The sequence below is a fragment of the Giraffa tippelskirchi genome, chromosome 9, assembly GCF_054371585.1.
Source record: "Giraffa tippelskirchi isolate mGirTip1 chromosome 9, T2T-mGirTip1v1.2.pri, whole genome shotgun sequence".
NCBI classification, from domain to species: domain Eukaryota; kingdom Metazoa; phylum Chordata; class Mammalia; order Artiodactyla; family Giraffidae; genus Giraffa; species Giraffa tippelskirchi.
The window spans coordinates 12,610,495-12,628,673 of NC_137283.1; the positions used below are offsets into that span (position 1 = coordinate 12,610,495).

General features: G+C 46.1%; 2 protein-coding genes across 4 annotated transcripts in view; one reads left to right on the forward strand and one right to left on the reverse strand.

Annotated features, from left to right (window-relative positions):
- The window catches only part of MYRIP (myosin VIIA and Rab interacting protein), a 227,693-nt gene that overhangs the window by 170,280 nt on the left and 39,234 nt on the right, over positions 1 to 18,179 (forward strand). For both annotated transcript variants that reach the window (XM_081527574.1, XM_081527576.1), the window contains one exon: positions 12,382 to 12,621. In XM_081527574.1, coding sequence (XP_081383700.1) covers positions 12,382 to 12,621 — 240 coding nt within the window. The remainder of the gene's footprint in view (positions 1 to 12,381; positions 12,622 to 18,179) is intronic.
- Positions 1 to 18,179, reverse strand: part of LOC145520641 (uncharacterized) — a 279,274-nt gene that overhangs the window by 56,982 nt on the left and 204,113 nt on the right. The window lies entirely within an intron of this gene.

Here is an 18,179-nt window from a genome sequence, read left to right on the forward strand (position 1 = left end):
AACCATCAGAGGGTCAGAAACTGTCCCCCGTGGCTGTGGGCAACTCATGTAGGTCCAGGGGGATACGGCCCGGGACATCACCAGCATCTGCTACAGTAAATGTATCAGCTTCTATGACTGTGTCAGCCAGGTCCCTGATCCTGGGGCCCCCTTTAAGGCAGTCGTGACCTCAGAGGTCTTCAGGTCACAGAATTTAGCATCAATGCTGCCTGATCTGCTAATATATTACTTAGAAGTTTAGTCCGAGCTCTCACTTTCTCCTCTGTAAAATAAGATCATTACAAATCTGCCATGTGAGTTTGTCGTGATCGTAAATGAGAAATTTATAAAATTCTGTTCAACTGTGATTCAGTATCATCTAGCTCAAGTGGAGACAGTTTTCCAGGAACTCTGGGTGACTTGCCTCAAGGGATATTCTTGAAGGTTGTCTGAGTGATTGAAATGCAGGTATAAAATGCCACTTATCCATCATCACTAGGTGCCTGAAGTTTCCTGTTTATTCTAAGGTGACTTTGTAAGTTGTCTTCTGCTGATGAGTCTTAGGAGGCATCAACAGGGAGCAGGCGAGGGCCAGCAGAAAGGATCCAGGACCGAGGCTATCTGCCTCCCTGGCAGTGTCCTCTCCTCCCCACTAGGTGGCGATGGCATTGACCTTCTGGGGACTTCAAAACCCTGGCCCTCCTCTGCGTCCTCCCTTCTGTTTAGTTTACTAGGGCAGTTCTCCTCTCAACAAAGAAAAGGTATATAAATGTATATTTTTAACCATTTGCATACTTACAAGGGCTTCCCAGATGGTATAGTGATACAGAACCTGCCTGCTAATGCAGGAGACATAAGAGATGCTAGTTCGATCCCTGAATTGGGGAGATCCCCTGGAGGAGGGCGTGGCAACTCACTCCAGTGTTCTTGCCTGGAGAATCCCCATGGACAGAGGAGCCTGGCAGGCTACGGTCCATGAGGTCGCAAAGAGTCAGACACGGCTGAAGTGACTTAGCACGCATACTTATAAATATATGTATATATGTAAATATATAAATAACATAGACGTTATTAAAACATACAGATATAGTCGGGCTTCCCTGGTAGCTCAGTCGGTAAAGAATCTGCCTGCAGTGCAGGAGACCCGGGTTCGATCCCTGGGTTGGGAGGATCCCCTGGAGAAGGAAATGGCAAACCACTCCAGTATTCTTGCCTGGAAAATCCCATGGACAGGGGAGTCTGGCAGGCTATAGTACATGGGGTTCCAAGAGTCGGACACAACTTAGTGACTAAACCACCACCACAGATATAGTCTGCCTTGACCACAACCCTATATCCCTGCTGTCTCCCACCGAATGACTACAGTTGTATTTGTGCATCAAATATGTACAGCACATTTAGAAATATTATTCTGTAAATGTATCTGTGTTTCAGCAAAATTGGCATCCTACTCCCTCCATTCTTCCACCCCTTCTTCCTAACAGTAAGTGATGGAGAGGTCAGAGCACAGATCTCTGCATCCCAGTGGTCCCCAGGGGGGAGTGTGGCAGTGGGAGCAATTTGTCCAGGATGCAAGCAATATGGAGGCTTTGCCTGATGAGAATTTTAAAACAATAATAGATCGACTCCAAGCCAGTCTTTTTATTATCACCTTGCACCAGGCACAGACAATTCTAAGTCATGCTGATGATAAAAGAACTTTACCAGTGTTGCTCCAAACATCCCACCCAACCCCCTCAGTTCCCCAGTGTTCCAAGGAGGGGAGGAATCCACAATCAATAGTTCCTATAATGATGGATATTTAAGACTTTTTCAATGTTTGGTGTTTTAAACAATACCGCAGAAAGTACCAGCGTGAAAACCTCTTTATACAAGTACAGGAGTAGACTTGCTGACTTGAGGCATAAATGGATCTTTAATTTTAATGAGTACTCCCCAAATTAAACTCTCCAAACTTCAGAGCAGTCTGCATAGCCATGCACAGTGGAGCACATTTTCTCATACTGTCAACAATACTTGGTGTTGTCAGTCTGTTACATTGTTGCCAACTTTATGTGAAGGAAAAAATATATTTCTTTTTAGTTGACATAGTTACTACTGAAACTGAATATTTTTTCCTATATTTACAGCTATTTGCATTTTTTTCTTCTGTGAAAGACACATTTATATGTTTCTTCTATTATTTTCTCAGACTTTTTCTTCTTGATATTTAGAAATTAGTTTTATTTTCTAACTACACTGTAGATCTTAGTTCTCTGATGGTTACACACTGAAAATACTCTCCCCTTGTCTATCACTTTCACCTTAACTTTAAGTATATTTTACATGCAAAACATTTTGTTACTAATAACTTATCAGTTGTTTTCATTTCCTGCAAATTTTGTGTCTTGTTTGAGAAAGTTTTAAATCTCCAAGGTTTTAAGAATGTTTTCCTGTTTTTTTCTAATACTTTATAGTTTTGTATTTTACATTTAGCTCTTTAGTCCATCTGTACTTTACTTTTGGGGATAATGGGAGGTAAGAAGTGCTTATCCAGTGGCTCAGTGATAAAGAATCTGCCTGCAATGCAGGAGACTCAAGAAATGTGGGTTTGATCCCTGGGTTAGGAAGATTCCAACATGGAAGTGTTACCAACAAGCCCTGGTGTTGGAATGTCACACCATGTCAACCCACTCCAGTATATTTGCCTGAAAAATCCCAGAGGAGCCTGGCAGGCTATAGTCCAAAGGGTCGCAAAAGAGTCAGACACAACTTAGCAACTAAGCACAGCACCCACACAGCATGAGGTAAGATTTAATGTTGTTATTTGTCATCAAATCATTATTGAATAATTAAACATATCTGCAGGAAACTATGAGCAGTTTTCTGAGTCATGGAAGCCATATTAGAATCATAAATCCACTCCTTAAAAGATGCTGCTCCTGGAGCTGAAATCCCAGAGAAATTTATCCCGTGGATCCTTATGGAGAGAACACAGAATACAGCACCCTCCACATAAACGGCTTCAAATGAACACACACTTTGGAGGCTGCTTCTCACAGTGTCTCTCAGTGTGGTCCAGTACATCACTCTAGGGACAGCTCAGTCAGCTCAGGCCTATGAGGGGCCAAAATAACCTGACCTCTACTGGTCCGAGCTGCTCCTGGATCGAGATGAGGGGTCTGTAAAGGAGTGGATGGCTGCCTCCCCCAAGCCCTGGTTCCTGAGTGCTGTACAGCTCTGAATTCAAAGAGAGGCACTCTGAGATGTCTTGCAAGACCATGCATGTTGGTTGTGGAGTGACAACAACCCCCACACCCGTGAACAATGAGCCACCTGTCAGGTCCGCCTACCTCTGAGGTGTATTAAGAGAACACTCCCAAGCAAGCCCTTCAGTCTAATTCAAATTGTATCTGAATTTCCTCCAATGCACAGACTAAAGGGTGAGAGTCCCCCCTTCTCCACCCCAATTCTTCACTGTTGAGTTTCATAGCTTGTTAGCATGGAACCTTCCTTTATATGAAAACTTAAAGAGCTGCTCTGAGACAAGGCTGCCGGTTCCTCGTGCCTCTCACGCCCACCTCCACAGCAGCCTCCACAAGTACAGATCATAACTTGGGAACAGTTTAGAGCAAGTATGATCAAATACCCTCTGCACAGAAGAAGAATCTTAGACAACGATCTGTCAAGTGATTCCCCTTGTTAGTGAGAATTTCTGGGTGCCTCCATGACTAGCTGGTTGCAGAGAACCAGTCTAGAAAGCAATGAGATATTTACTGTATATAACAATTTTTCTTTAACACTCTTGTGTCATAGGCCCTGATGAATTATTAAGTTTTCTCCCCAGTGGGGAGAGAAATGTGCATGAACACAAGTGCTCAGAGCTTTACATTTTTAACCAAGACTCTGCTGGATATTAAGGAAATGACAACCCACTCCAGTATTCTTGCCTGGAGAATCCCATGGACAGAGGAGCCTGGTGGGCTACAGTCCATGGAGTCGCAAAGAGTTGGACACAACTGAAGGGACTTAGGATGGACGGACCAAAAATGATGACTTTCGTTTTGCTGTAGTTAAATTGTGGCCCTACTTTGGGCGGATATTAAATAGGGGGGCTACCTGTCAGTTAAAGCCTTTACTTACTTGAGGCAGTAAAGGCATGCTCATCCCATGAGGGAAATGTTGAGCTCTCTCTAGAGCGGAGACTGCTTCCCAGGTGGCTCAGTGGTAAAGAATCTGCCTGCCAACGCAGGAGACACAGATTCTATCCCTGGGTCGGGAAGATCCCCTGAAGGAGGGCATGGCAACCCACTCCAGTGTTCTTGCCTGGAGAATTCCATGGACAGATGAGCCTGGAGGGCTATAGTCTATGGGATCGCAAAGAGTCGGACACGATGAGTAACTAAGCAACGACAATACAGCAGGGACTGGAATCCAGCCCACTCACAGCAGGTAGCAGGTCGTTAGCAATGAAAAGAAGGGGATCGGGAACAGCCCTCAGCCCCACTATCCCAGCCCCTGACCTGAAGTTCAGCACATGATTCTTTAGGAGCCTCTTCATGCCCCTTCTAAGATTCTGACCCTCATGCTGGCATTACTGTCCAGGTACTGAATCACTATCAAAATCCAAGGATCATGTGACTTAATCTACACCCAGTTCCAATGCTGAGTCAGAGAGAGAGGAAAAAAAAAAAAAGATGAAGTTCACTGTTAATGCTGCTTCCTTCCTAAAAGCTATTTCCACAAAGTGACAGGCCAATTGTAGTCAGTATGAAAATAACTGTGACTTAAATGCCTATTCCTCATATAAATACTGACCTGAGAAGTCCAGGCTAATGGTTTTCTGGGTATTTTGTACAGATTGCCATAATTCCAGGGAGCAAATGGCTGCTGTTTCAACAAATGGCGTAGTTAATTCTGCCAGACAGGAGATTACACAGGGAGAACAGACCAGGGGCGCAGCCCACTCGTCAGAGGGATTTGGGCTCTGGAAGAGGGATCTGGGTCCCAGATTTAACTGAGGTTTCCTGGTGCCTTGGACGGTAAAGAATCCGCCTGTAATGCAGGAGACCCGGGTTCAATCCCTGCATCAGAAAAATCTCCTGGAGGAGGAAATGACAACCCACTCCAGTATTCTTGCCTGGAGAATGCCATGGCCAGAGGAGCCTGGTGGGCTACAGTCCATGGGGTCACAAAGAGACAGACATGACTGGAAGACTAACACTTTCACTTTTCTTGTTTATTTTTAAATCAATTTTATAATACGAAGGACTCAGAGAACAGCTTGGGAATCACACCAAGACAACCAACCTGTAACTATAAAAGTTAAAATTGAACCTTCCAGCTGACATCCAGGTGCTGAGCTCCCAAAAGCCCCTTCACCAGACTTGTCCCAAGGCCCGGCCTCATACTTCCCTTCTGTGTGGCTCCACTGGCCCAACTCAGACCCTTGCATAGGACGGAGTGCTCCTCGAGGCAGGCAGATGTATTTCGGTATGAAGTCTGATAAAATTCCAGGTTCCACCTTCCCATTTCCACCCTGTTAAGCTGACCAAGGATTGACATCAAGGGGTTGACATCAATACATCGGGAGAGGACAGACCTCCAGCTTAAGGCACCAGAGACAGAGCTTTCCCAGGCCTGCCGAAGAGACAGGACATAGGCGGACTCAGCCAGCCCCAGGCTCTTGCTGCTCTTCTCGAATTTGGGATCACTGTGTATGCCAAGGGATTTGCAAGTAGAACCACGGCCATTTGCTGCATAAAGAGTGTCTAGGGTTAGTTAGCCTGTTGGGGCTTTTCTCTGTAAAGTGAAAGTGAAAGTGAAGTCGCTCAGTCGTGTCCGACTCTTTGCGACCCCATGGACGGTAGCCTACCAGGCTCCTCCGTCCATGGGATTCTCCAGGCAAGAATACTGGAGTAGGTTGCCATTTCCTTCTCCAGGGGATCTTCCCGACCCAGGGATCGAACCCAGGTCTCCTGCATTGGAGGCAGACGCTTTTAACCTCTGAGCCACCAGGGAAGTCCTTTTTCTCTGTAGTTGACTGAAATAATATCTGAAAGCAAGCTGCCGAAATTCTGATTTTTAGGTCAGGTTCAGAATCTTTCATCACCGGGGCTAATGAGGGCCACCAGGACACCCGGGTATATTCATTGAAGGCGGACATGTGACATCTGCGAGTAACCCTTTAGCGGGGCTCCTTGGAAGAAGATAGAGGAGACCCAGAGGCCCCCACCGCCCCACCTCGAGTGACCTGACAGTTGAAAGGCAAGCTCTCAGAAAGTGACGCTAGGACTGGGGTTGTCCAGCCTGGAAGACATTGACTTTCCTCCCTTAAAAGGTGCGGAGAATCTGGTTGATGATAGTGATGAGGCTGAGGTGGAGAAAAACTGCTTTGAGCTAAAGCAGGCAGGATTCCAAGGTCTATAAAGACAGACCACTAGGCTGACTGAAGGAAAGGGGGACTGAGAAAATATGAAAGTACCCATCATTAGAGTGCTGCTAGAAAAAGGATCTCCTCGCTCTTTTATAACTTCCCCTTGTGAAACAAGAGGTTAAATCCTTTGCATCTCGGGTTCTTCCCCTGCTCTGTGGTTCTGCAGTCTGGTCTCCTTCCAAGGAGTGTGGTTTAGTGTGGAGCTTCTAGCTGTATCTTGGAAGAATGCAGAGCTTGGCCTTTAGGGTCAGGCCATCTTCAGCTCAGCCACGCTCTAGCCACATGACCTTGGACAGCCTACTCAATGTTAGCATCCTCAGGGACACAGAGTGAATGATTGGGCCTCTTGAATGAGATTCTGTGTGTGCAGTACCTGGACCAGTGTTCACCCACACCACACGGCCGTGCTCAGCCACAGGAACCCTCCAGTTCCTTCCTCCACCCCTCACATCCCCATTGCCTCCATTTATGTCCACCTCTGTGTTTCTCTGGAGAAGGAAATGGCAACCCACTCCAGTATTCTTGCCTAGAGAATCTCGTGGACAGAGGAGTCTGGTGGGCTGCCATCTATGGGGTCGCACAGAGTCGGACATGACTGAAGTGACTTAGCAGCAGCAGCAGCAGCAGCAGCTGTGTTTCTCAATCTTGAGAATTCATGGACTACCCAAGAATTTTCAGAGAGTATCTGGTTTGAGAATGGCTGCATTAAAACTTAACTACTGTCAATGTAAGAGACCTGTTAGCACCACCAGAAGCATAAATCAAACAAAGGAATGGCAATCCCCTGGCAGCACTCAGTGGTAAGGTGGTTGCCCTGCTAATCTACAATGTGCTTTTTTTAGGTTATCAATGAAACAAAAATGAAAATTTAAAGGTTAGTGTAAAGAACTTGCAGACCACAGAGAACCTCTTGGTTAAGAAGATATGCTAGTTTATCTTAATAACTATTCTGTCATCAGGTATTTAAAATTTTACCATACAATTGTATTCATTTCACATGCTAGCAAGGTAATGCTCAAAATCTTTCAAGCTAGGCTTAGTACATGAACCGAGAACTTCTAGACAAACAAAATGGGTTTTGAAGAGGCAGAGGAACCAGAGATCAAATTGCAAATGTTCATTGGATAATAGAGAAAGCAAGGGAGTTCCAGAGAAACATCTACTTCTGCTTCATTGACTACACTTTGACTGTGTGGATCACAACAAACTGTGGAGAATTCTTAAAGAGATGAGAGTACCAGACCACCTTACCCATCTCCTGAGAAACCTGTATGCAGGTCAAGAAGCAAGAGTTAGAACCAGACATAGAACAACTGACTCATTTAAAATTGGGAAAGGAGTACAACAAGGCTGTATATTGTCACCCTGCTTATTTAACTTGTATGCAGAGAACATCATGAGAAATGCCAGGCTTGATGAATCACAAGCTGGAATCAAGATTTCCAGGAGAAATATCAATAATCTCAGATATGAAGATGATACCATCTAATGGCAGAAAGTGAAGAGGAACTAAAAAGCCTCTTAATGAGGGTGAAAGAGGAGAGTGAAAAGATGGCTTGAAACTCAACATTCAAAACACTAAGATCATGGCATCTGGTCCCATCACTTCATGGCAAATAGAAGAGGAAATAATGGAAGCAGTGACATATTTTATTTTCTTGGGCTCCAAAATCACTGGGGACAGTGACTGCAGCCACGAAATTAAAAGATGTTTGCTCCTTGAAAGGAAAGCTATGACAAACCTAGATAGCATATTAAAAAGCAGAGACCTCACTTTGCCAACAAAGTTCCATATAGTCAAAGCTATGGTTTTCCCAGTAGTCATGTATGAAGGTGAAAGTTGTACCATAAAGAGGGCTGAGCGCTGAAGAACTGATGCTTTTGAATTGTGGTGCTGAACAAGACTCTTGAGACTCCCTTGGACTGCAAGGAGATCAATCCAGTGATCAAATATTAAAGGAAATCAACCCCGAATATTTATTGGAAGGACTGATGCTGAAGCTGAAGCTCTGGTACTTTGGCCACTTAATGTGAAGAGCCAGCTCACTGGAAAAGACCTTGATGCAGGGGAAGACTGACGGCAAAAGAGAAGGGGGTGGCAGAGGATTAGATAACATCACCAACTCAATGGACTTAAATTTGAGCCAACTCTGGGAGATAGTGGAGGACAGAGGAACCTGGCATGCTATAGTCCATGAGGTTGAAAAGAGTCAGACATGACTTAGCAACGAACAACAATAACATCATCCTTATTTAGCCAGAATCTCCAAATTAGGGGCTTCTCAGGTGGCTCAGTGGTAAAGAATCCGCCTGCCAATGCAGGAGTCTCGGGTTTGATCCCGGGTCGGGAAGATCTCCTGAAGAAGAGAATGGCTACCCACTCCAGTATTCTTGCCTGGAGAATCCCATGAACAGAGGAGCCTGGTGGGCTACAGACCATGAGGTCACAAAGAGTCAGACACAACCAAGCATGTCTGCATGCACTCCACACACTAAATATAAATGTGCAAAGAAAAGGCAACTTTTTGTTCTTCTGTAACTGCCTTAAATTTCCTCATCAGTCTCCCCACTCTGAAGAGCCAGGAATGTAAAAACAGCCAATCCAACAGAAACTTAGCCGCTTGCAATTTAATCAACTTTCTGTTTAAAACTGTATTTTTAAAGTAAATAACCAGTCATCCAACCCCTCCACTTCCTCCACCTTCACTGTCTTAGGTTGTGAGGGGCCTTCTGGTGTCCTCTGAGAGCTGAGCAGTGTTCCTGGTCCCTGCAGGTCTCTCAGTGATGGGGCCCCTGTTCATCAAGTCATCCTCTGCGCTCCCCCCCAGCCTGGGCATCCTGCCCGTGTCTGAGGCTCCGTCCCTTGTGTGCCCAGTTAGAACCTGGATCTCTCCCTCAGGCCCCACCTCAGCTCTCTGTTTCATCCGCTTCCAGCCCTGTCATGCAGCTCCTGGGCAGCTACCTTGTTCCTACTCTAGGGAGCTCCTGGGTGCTCACCTTCCAGGAACATCCAGGATCTTCCCTGAGCCAGCCTCTGAGTGCCCTTGGGGCTACCCAGCAGCCTGGGGAGGCCCAAGAGCCCGAAGATACTTGACAGGTAAAGCTCACCCCTTACACAGATGCCTGCTGTACTGTGCTAGGTCGCTTCATTTGTGTCCAACTCTGCAAGCCCATGGACTGTAGCCTGCCAGGCTCCTCTGTCCATGGGATTCTCCAGGCAAGAATACTGGAGTGGGTTGCCATGCCCTCCTCCAGGGGATCTTCCCAACCCAGGGATCAAACCCTCATCTCTTTCATCTCCTGCATTGGCAGGTGGGTTCTTTACCGCTAGTGCCACCTGGCAGACGCTTACTCCTCTGCAGTCTGACCCGGGCCTGTTTTCTCCACACCCCCAAGCTCCCCACGGTCTCCACCTCTGAGCCTTATTCCTCTAACTGTGCCGAGCTGCTTCATGCACCCTAGGTCTTAACCATCCTGCTGCTTCCTCATCAACAATGCCTATCCCATGTCAACATATTTTTTTTAATTAGTTTATTTATCTATTTTTTAACTTTACAATATTGTATTTGTTTTGCTATACATTGACATGAATCCACCATGGGTGTACATGTGTTCCCCTTCCAGAATCCCACTCCCACCTCCCTCCCCATCCCATCCCTCTGGGTCATCCTGGTGCACCAGCCCCGAGCACCCTGTATCATGCATCGAACCTGGACTGGCGATTTGTTTCACACATATTAAAATGCTCCTCATCTCTCAAGAACATGCTCAGAGACCATTCTTCCCGTGGAGCCCCCTGCCAAGTCCTAAGACCATGGGATTCCTCCTTCTCAAGCATGCTGGGGGCATCAGCCACCTCTCATGAGGTCCTCACCATTGATTCTTACTGAGGGCCAGAAAAAAAAAAATCATCATCCAAGGGACCCTGTTTATCAACCTGTTGATTTTTTTTTCACTTTTATCATCTGTCTCCTCTTAACTGCCTTTATATAAACAGCTCCCTTACGCATTTGTCAAATTATAAACTGAATCAAGCAAATGTGATGCATGAACTTCATAAAGAATCTGCCACACCTTTTTAGCAGAACAGGATGGTCTAGATTCTTGTTGCGAAATGTTGTGTGATGAAGCTGTTCCTGTTGAATGACAAACTGAATGAAAATACCATCTTTTCTCATATCCTGATAGATACGTTGTTTACGCATTGATTCTTTGTTTACTCATCGATTCTTATTTACTTATTGATTCTTGGGTTTGAGAAAATTCACTTAGGACACTGTCATCTGAAGACTCTTAGTCTGAGATTTTACTTAGACAACCAAGTTCGTCCATCATCATTAGAGTCTGTGGAGCTGCTCTCCAGCTTCATCTTCTGAGTCATCTAATAATTGTGAAATGTTGTTCTCTCAGTGTTTTTCCTTTGCCATAATGAAAAATTTTGAAATCCCAACTGTATACAGTGAGCTAAAAGCAGACTCAAAATGGTGATAATTTATTTCCATGTTGAATCATCCTTCTAAGTAATTCCATTCTTCTCTTTTGTTATTCTAGTCTCTTTTTTAGCATAATTGGGAGTATTTGATGAGTAATGATGAAAGATAATTCCCAGGATGATAAAACAGCAAAGTATTTCCAAAGATAAGGAAAATGAGATCATAAAAATCTCTTCATGAGTCTTAGATTTATAAAAGTGTCCAATGAACCCAAATAATAATTGCAAGATGGAAGGAGGTTTATTTACAGAATTAGTACATTTTCTCTTTGTTCTTTGGGAGTTCTTTAAGAAAGAATAAAAGTCATGAAAGACCAAGCCTTTTAAACAGATAGAACAACTCAAAGAGGAAATTCAAAAGCTAATATTGTGTGCAGTGGACCCTGATGGTACGCTGAGGGTTACCTTGTTAAAATTCCATACACATCTGTCCAACATGAGGTGAAGAATAGAGTGAGACTTAACGATTTCCATGTCTTCCTGCAGTTCACGGCCTGGAGTCCAGGCCTGGTCAGGGCTCTACTCATAGAGGGAGCTCTAGGAGATGGTAGGAGCCAGAGATGTAATTGTGTGACTACCAGGGGAAGGTGGCATGGTATTCCTTATGTATGCACGAGAACCTCACACCGTCTCCGAATCTTTGTGCTCTACCTGGAACATGGTTCTTTCCTCTCTCCCTTTTAGCTGGGTAACTGCTGCACTTTGAATCTCAATTCAAACACCACTTCCACAAGCCAGCTTTCCCTGACTCCCAGCCCTCCCACCAGGTGCCCCTTAGCAGGGCTGTCAGAGCCTCCGTCCCCACCCCTGCTTCTCTGCACTTAGCAGGGTTTTAGCGTCCCCTCCACTGGGAGCTGGTGGAGGTTTGCTCAGACTTGCATCCTCAGTACCAGCACAGTGTTGCCCTTAGTCGCCACTGGATAAGTATTTTGCAAATGAAAAACACTGAATTCACTTTTCTGACTACAGATGCTCATCTGCCTAGTTTTTTGTTTTTTTTGTTTTTCTAATTGAAGGATAATTGCTTTACAGTATTGCATTGGTTCTGCCTAAAGTTTTAACAAAGTGTTAAGATGCATATGTTTGAGAAAGTAAGAATAAAAAGTAAGGGCCCATCCATAGGGAAAGCAGATCAAGTAAGAGCCTCATTTTCCTGGTTTAGTTTACCTTCATTTTCATTGACCTTTGGTGGTTTAGTCACTAAATCATGTCTGACTCGTGCAACCCCATGGACTGGAGCCCACCAGGCTCCTCTGTTCATGGGACTTCTCAGGCAAGAATACTGGAGTGGGTTGTCATTTCTTTCTCCAGGGGATCTTCCCAACTCAGGGACTGAACCCACATTTCCTATGTCTCCCGCCTTGCAGGCAGATTCTTTATCCACTGAGCCATCAGGGAAGCCTGATGTAAAGGATTGACCTTTACCCGGAGATTATTGGGAACAACATGGCTGTAGCAGAAGGGTCTTCAGCTCATGATTCTGGCTTTCCTTTAGGTGTCAGGTGATTTATCAGAGATTGACATCAGCAGTGAGGCTCGGCACCCCCGGGCCAGCACAGACACCGCAGAAGAGAAACGGAGGAACAGGCTGTACGAGCTAGCAATGAAAATGAGTGAGAAGGAGACTTCTTCTGGGGAGGATCAGGAATCCGAGCCCAAGACCGAGTCTGAGAACCAGAAGGAAAGTCTGTCCTCTGAAGACAACAGCCAGAGCGTCCAGGAAGAGCTGAAGAAGGTAAGGGCTGTGAAGTCACAGCAGACGCCCCAGTCTCTGCCCGGTCTCTTGCCGCTGGGGCGAGGCTCTGTATTTGTGCTGAGATGTGCTGAGACCCCAAAGAGCACTCTCTAAAATGCCCATCCCTGTGCACTTGGGAGAGCCCAGGAAAACTTGACTTGATTAATGCAGAATTATTCAAACAGGAAAACAGCCCCGCGTGTCCTTGGATATCTCCCAAGACCTCTCCTATCCCATCTTTCATCAAGAAAGCCCTTGCCTTTCGAGTCTGTAATGTAGTACCCACAGTCTCTCTTACTGGTAAGAGCTGTGTTATTTCACACCACCCTCTCCCGAGGAATGTTTCCTGTGGATTGAGGGCATCTAGTCAGCCCTCTTTTAGCCAGTGATAAAGCTTCATCTCATAGTATAAAGTCTTTGCACTGAAAGTTGCCTTCTAGGTCACTATCTCTGCAGTTTTCAGATTTGGGCTTGACTTAGTTAGAACCTTTCCCAAACAAACCTTGTATGGAATCCCAGGGTTCTAATCAGATACAAACACTGCTGCTCCGAGGGTTCCCCAAAACCCCAATCACTTGATCTTCAGTCCCACCGTCCTCTCTCTTCCTTCCAAGCCCATGTAGGCCACCGAGTTCCAAGGGACATGGTGTGAAAACCACAGAAAATAGACTGTACCGCTGGCAGAAGGGGATCCTAGCCTCTCTTCCACCATCCTCCATGACATGCCTGGGTTCCCCCTACAGCTCCTCCCTAAGTACGTCCACCCTAGACTTGACCCCTGCTGCCTCCAGTGGAAGGGGAGAAGCCAGCATTTGTTCAGCGTCTCCTATGTGTCCGGTGCTTTGCGTGTGTTAGTTCATTTAACGTAAAACCTTTGAGGCAGACACAGCCCTGTGCTGCAGAGGAAGAAACTGAGGCTAGTCGTGAAGGTCCTCACTCAAGGCCCGCAGCTAGTAAGTTTCAGAGGCTGCATCACAAACCTCTTGGCCTCAAGTCACAGGCTCCTTCCTCTATAAGCTGCTGCTTCTGAAACTCAGATTAGATCTTGTCTGGTAATATCTTGAATTCTTTGTACTTAGGATCCATTTTTTCCCTATTCTGAGAGTAGACTCTCTAAGCTAATGACTGCTGGTAACCCGTATATATAGTCCATGAGCCCCCTTCATCTGCTCAGCAGCCAAGCTGGGGTGCTAAGCAGGGAAGCAGGGAGCTGGCCAACCTAGGAGGGACCACCATAGAGCAGTCTGCACTGTCTTTCATGGCTGAGCCCCTGAACCTTCCAACACCTCACACTCTGCCTTTCACGCATTCCCATCCCGTCCTCCATAATCATTGAATCTTCCCTCATAAACCAGCCGGCTCCTGTGCCTGGGGATGGCATACCCCTCTTTACCCTGGCATGTCTGTGGGTGGAGAGCAGATTCTGGCCTTCACAGGCAGCCCTTCCCTGGGATGCAGGCTCCAACCTTTTGCCTCCTTTACGGTTATGAGCTTTGATCCTCTCTGCTGCTTAAACCGATGCTCCATTACACTCACATTTTGTCTGCTAGGGCTGAGAGCCAGATGGCAACTGAAGCATAGTGTGTCATTTCTTCTTATGATGACTCCACATCCTACTGACTTTGCTGCCTGGTGGTCCCAACTCACGCTGTACCAGTGGGGTGCCAGGCTGGGATGAGTCCGGCACATTCAACCCTCATTCAACTCCAAGCCTCACCTTCTGGAGGCACAGCCACGCATCTGTACTGGGCTCTCCTGGGCAGAATGTGGACAGGAAATGGAGGAAAGTCCTGGGCACTTTGAAAAGCCCCCCTTCCTGCCTCCACCCTGCCCTGTGCCCTCGCTGAGTAGGAAATTAGGGGCGTCGCTTTTATCCAAACTCCCAAATGTGCCAGCTTCCCAAAGTTAAAGTCTTTCCCACCACCAACCATGAATCAGTGTATATAAAAACGCAGATAGCAAACCAAAAGAGAAAATTAATATATCTTTCTCCAACAAGAATGGGTTACTCTGATTAAAGGAAAACAGAAAGAGAGGTTCATCTATGGAAGGTTGTTTAGAATCAGAAGGGTATAGAGATAGGCTTCAGGATTAGACAGAATGATTAGACAGAAACACAACCCCGCAGTTTGCAAACTCTGGACTTTGGTTCTAAGTCCAGGCCTTTTCTTATCTGCTCACTACACCTGCCTCCTAGCTGCCCTCTGTGGCCGCTCCAGTCCTTTCTCCACTCAGCGGCTGGAGCTGCCCTGTGGCCCTTGAACTTGCTCCCAGCATGTCAACAAGCCCATGTGCACCTTGTTTTCATATCTATCCCTAGAACCCTGCCTGGGTCTTCATTGTTGATTGGACAAATGCATGGTGGCCTCATCTGTCCAATGGGTATAACCGTGCCCCCTTATAGAGTTGAGACAACTGAATTTTACAGCATAGGGGTAACACAAAGCCAGAGCCCAGCAAATATTAATAACTTCAGAGCCCCTTTAACAACCTCAAGGAAAAGAAACTTCACTGTTGTGAAATAACACCCCTGTGCTAGCACTGAAAGAAGAGCTAAGTGTCTATTTCCCATCCATGCGTGCAGTGTCAAGCCAGAGGTCCCTAACCACATGCGCTGTTTTGTCATGCTCTGAAGAACGGGATGGGGAAAATACTGCATCAGAACCTCCCAGGTTCCCACCTTCAGGATCAGAGTAAATATGACTTCCCTTGTAATATGACCACAGCTAGTCTGTCCAGTGCACACATGCAGACACACACACACACACCTTGGTTGGGGAGTGGATCTGGGCTAAAGAAACTGTTCCAGAAGCTGTTAGTGCTCGTCTTATCTCTTTACCGCTCTGCTGCACATTGGCCCCAGGTCCATCTGCCTGGGCGTCCCTGACACAGCAGGAGCACTCCTTCCTGTGCAGAAGGCAGGCTGGGAGTGTCTAGACTCTAGACACGAGTGTAGAAGCACAGTCTAGGCAGTGCTCCCCTCCCCAAAAAGAGCCCTATCCAGTGACTGATAGGAAGAGTATAAATCCTCCAGCTCCTTTGCCTCCGCTGGGGCAATGACCCTGGGATGTATGCTGCCCACTGCTGCCCTGACTTCCCCAGTAGATCTTGCTCTGGGCCCTCACAGTGAGGACCAGCTTGAGCAGGCTGTCTCCCCTTCCCTGCCTCTCTTCTCCACTCCTCCACTGGTTCCTGGGACCACTTCTCAAATAAACTCCAAGCACTCGAAGCCATGCCTTGGGGTCGGCTTCTGGGGAAACCAGACTGAGACAGTAACCAAACCAGAGAACACGTGGAGCCCCCAGATCACAAACACTCAGGCAGTGTTTGTGACTGAGTACTGGGGAAATCTAAACGCCTAGCTGACTGCTAGCAGCCTCTGCCTGACCCGGAGGATCCCTCACACCGACAGAGCCTCATCCAGACTTCACGTCCCTCCTGCCTCTACCGCGGGTTCTGCAATCTGGGGCCCATAGCAGAATAATGTGCATATTCCCATCAACACAGGGACATCGGTGGCAGGTCAGTGTCCTTAGTATGACAACCCATGTAGAAATTAGGGCTTCACAGTCATGTCCAGTAGCAGAAGAACCATTTTAGAAATAGGCTTTTTCTGGATGGGAGTCAGCCCTTGGCTGTAGACAGAACTGGTGCCTATAGTTGACTCACTTTGGCTGGGTGTTCAGGGCCTGAGGATGAGTTAAGGATGATCACTGTCATCTGAGTTTTAACTACCTGAAGAACCAGCTTGTGAAGCTTGGGGCTAGTCCCGGAACCTGGACTCCTAGATGGTCATGTTTTTAACTGAAGCCATCTTGGTTCCATTGAACCTCAATGGTCAACCTTCCATACCTTGGGATCCTTCAAGCCCAGGAATGAGCATTTGCTTCTCCTCCACCACTAGGCAGGTGACCATGCCAATGGTTATGGGAGAAAGGGCTGGCTGAAGTGCTTCCTAGAACTGTCTGCCTCTAGATATGTAAGTGCTGTGTTCCTGAGGGAAGGATGCAAAGAAGGGCCAGGAACTCCTGGCCAGAGTTTGGAGGGTACCTGCAGGGGCTGGATTTCCCACAAACCCCTTATCTCCCAGGCTTACAGCAGAGACCCCCCAAGGTCCCTTCTGGCTCCAAAGTCTCATGGCTCTAGACATGTCATGAATTAAATATTTTTGTTTCCTGATATAAGTGTCATTTATGACACTATTTATATGACAGAAGATGTCCTGTGTGTCAAACTTTTGGAAAATGAGTGTTTGTTGAAGACCCAGATTGCTAAATTCTTGCATTATAGTCAAATTTGTACATGCAATGTTTTAAAGGCATTATTTAAGTGTCTTTGCTTATTAATTATCACAGGTAGCTGAATCATTGTGTTTTATGTTCACAAGGGAGTCACAGACCAGCAGGTATCTCCCCTATCCACAGTTTCATGAGATAATTCTCATCAAAGTACTGAGAAAAGAGTAATAAGTGCCTTTCTCTGCAAATAAGAGACAAATCTGTACATCTTCTCACAGCCAGTCCTCATTAATTAGTATCAAGGCACATAGAAACACAGTCCTGGTCAGTGGTCAAGCAGACAGACTGACTTTTGTCTGAGAAAGCCCAGAGCTGTAGGTCTCTGCAGTTTAACGTGTTGTGAAAAACTTGTTGCTATCACAGTGTTGACATAAAGTCAAGTACTGTCCACATGTGTCTCACCCTTGTAAAATGGCTCACCATCCACATGAGGATTCGGTGTCTTTCACTTGAGGTAGCATTATTTGAGAAGCGTGTCTCCATCTCTAGTTGGTGCTAACGTGAAGGTAAGGTTCAATCCTAACTTGTACCTTACAAGCTGTACTGATCTCAGCAGGCCTTGTCCTGTTGAGGAATCAACACCTTTTTTCTAAGATTCTATTAAACAACTGGCTGTAGGGAAAAAGAGAAGCTTATCACTTGGAGCGACAGCTCTTATCCACAGTGCTTGAACAAGTGAGGTTTCATCTCACCCTGTTGTCACTGGCATCCCATCCCCACACTCCTGTCCTCCGTGTTTAGGGGAGGGGCCTTTGAGGCTGGAAAGAGAGTTCTGGGTTCTCTCCCGGATCACGAGGACTTCAGCAGAACATCTTCCTCTCCAGGCAAAAAGTGAACTGAGCCCTCGACAATTAATATCCTCATAATATGCTAGTAGATGAAAGGGCAGTCTACGTAGGCAGACGATTCACCAAAAACAACAAAAAAGAAGAATGTAAATGACCAATAAGCATATGAAAAAATATTCAACTTTCATTGTATCTCAACTGTATTCAAAGCAACACCCAGCCCTGATCTATGGTCTGTACATTCATTCATTTCTTCCATTCAGCAGCAGCACACTGAGGCAATGGGAAGACGGCCATGAGCAGGGCAAAGTTTAGCATTTGTTCAGACAAGCAATAAAAATGCAAATTGAAATAATGAAATGCCACTCGCCTAACAAATTAATGGTTAAAAAGGACGATAATTTGTGTTGGTAAGAGTTCAGAGGACCAGGCAGGCTAATACACACAAAGTAGCACATATTAGCACATGGGT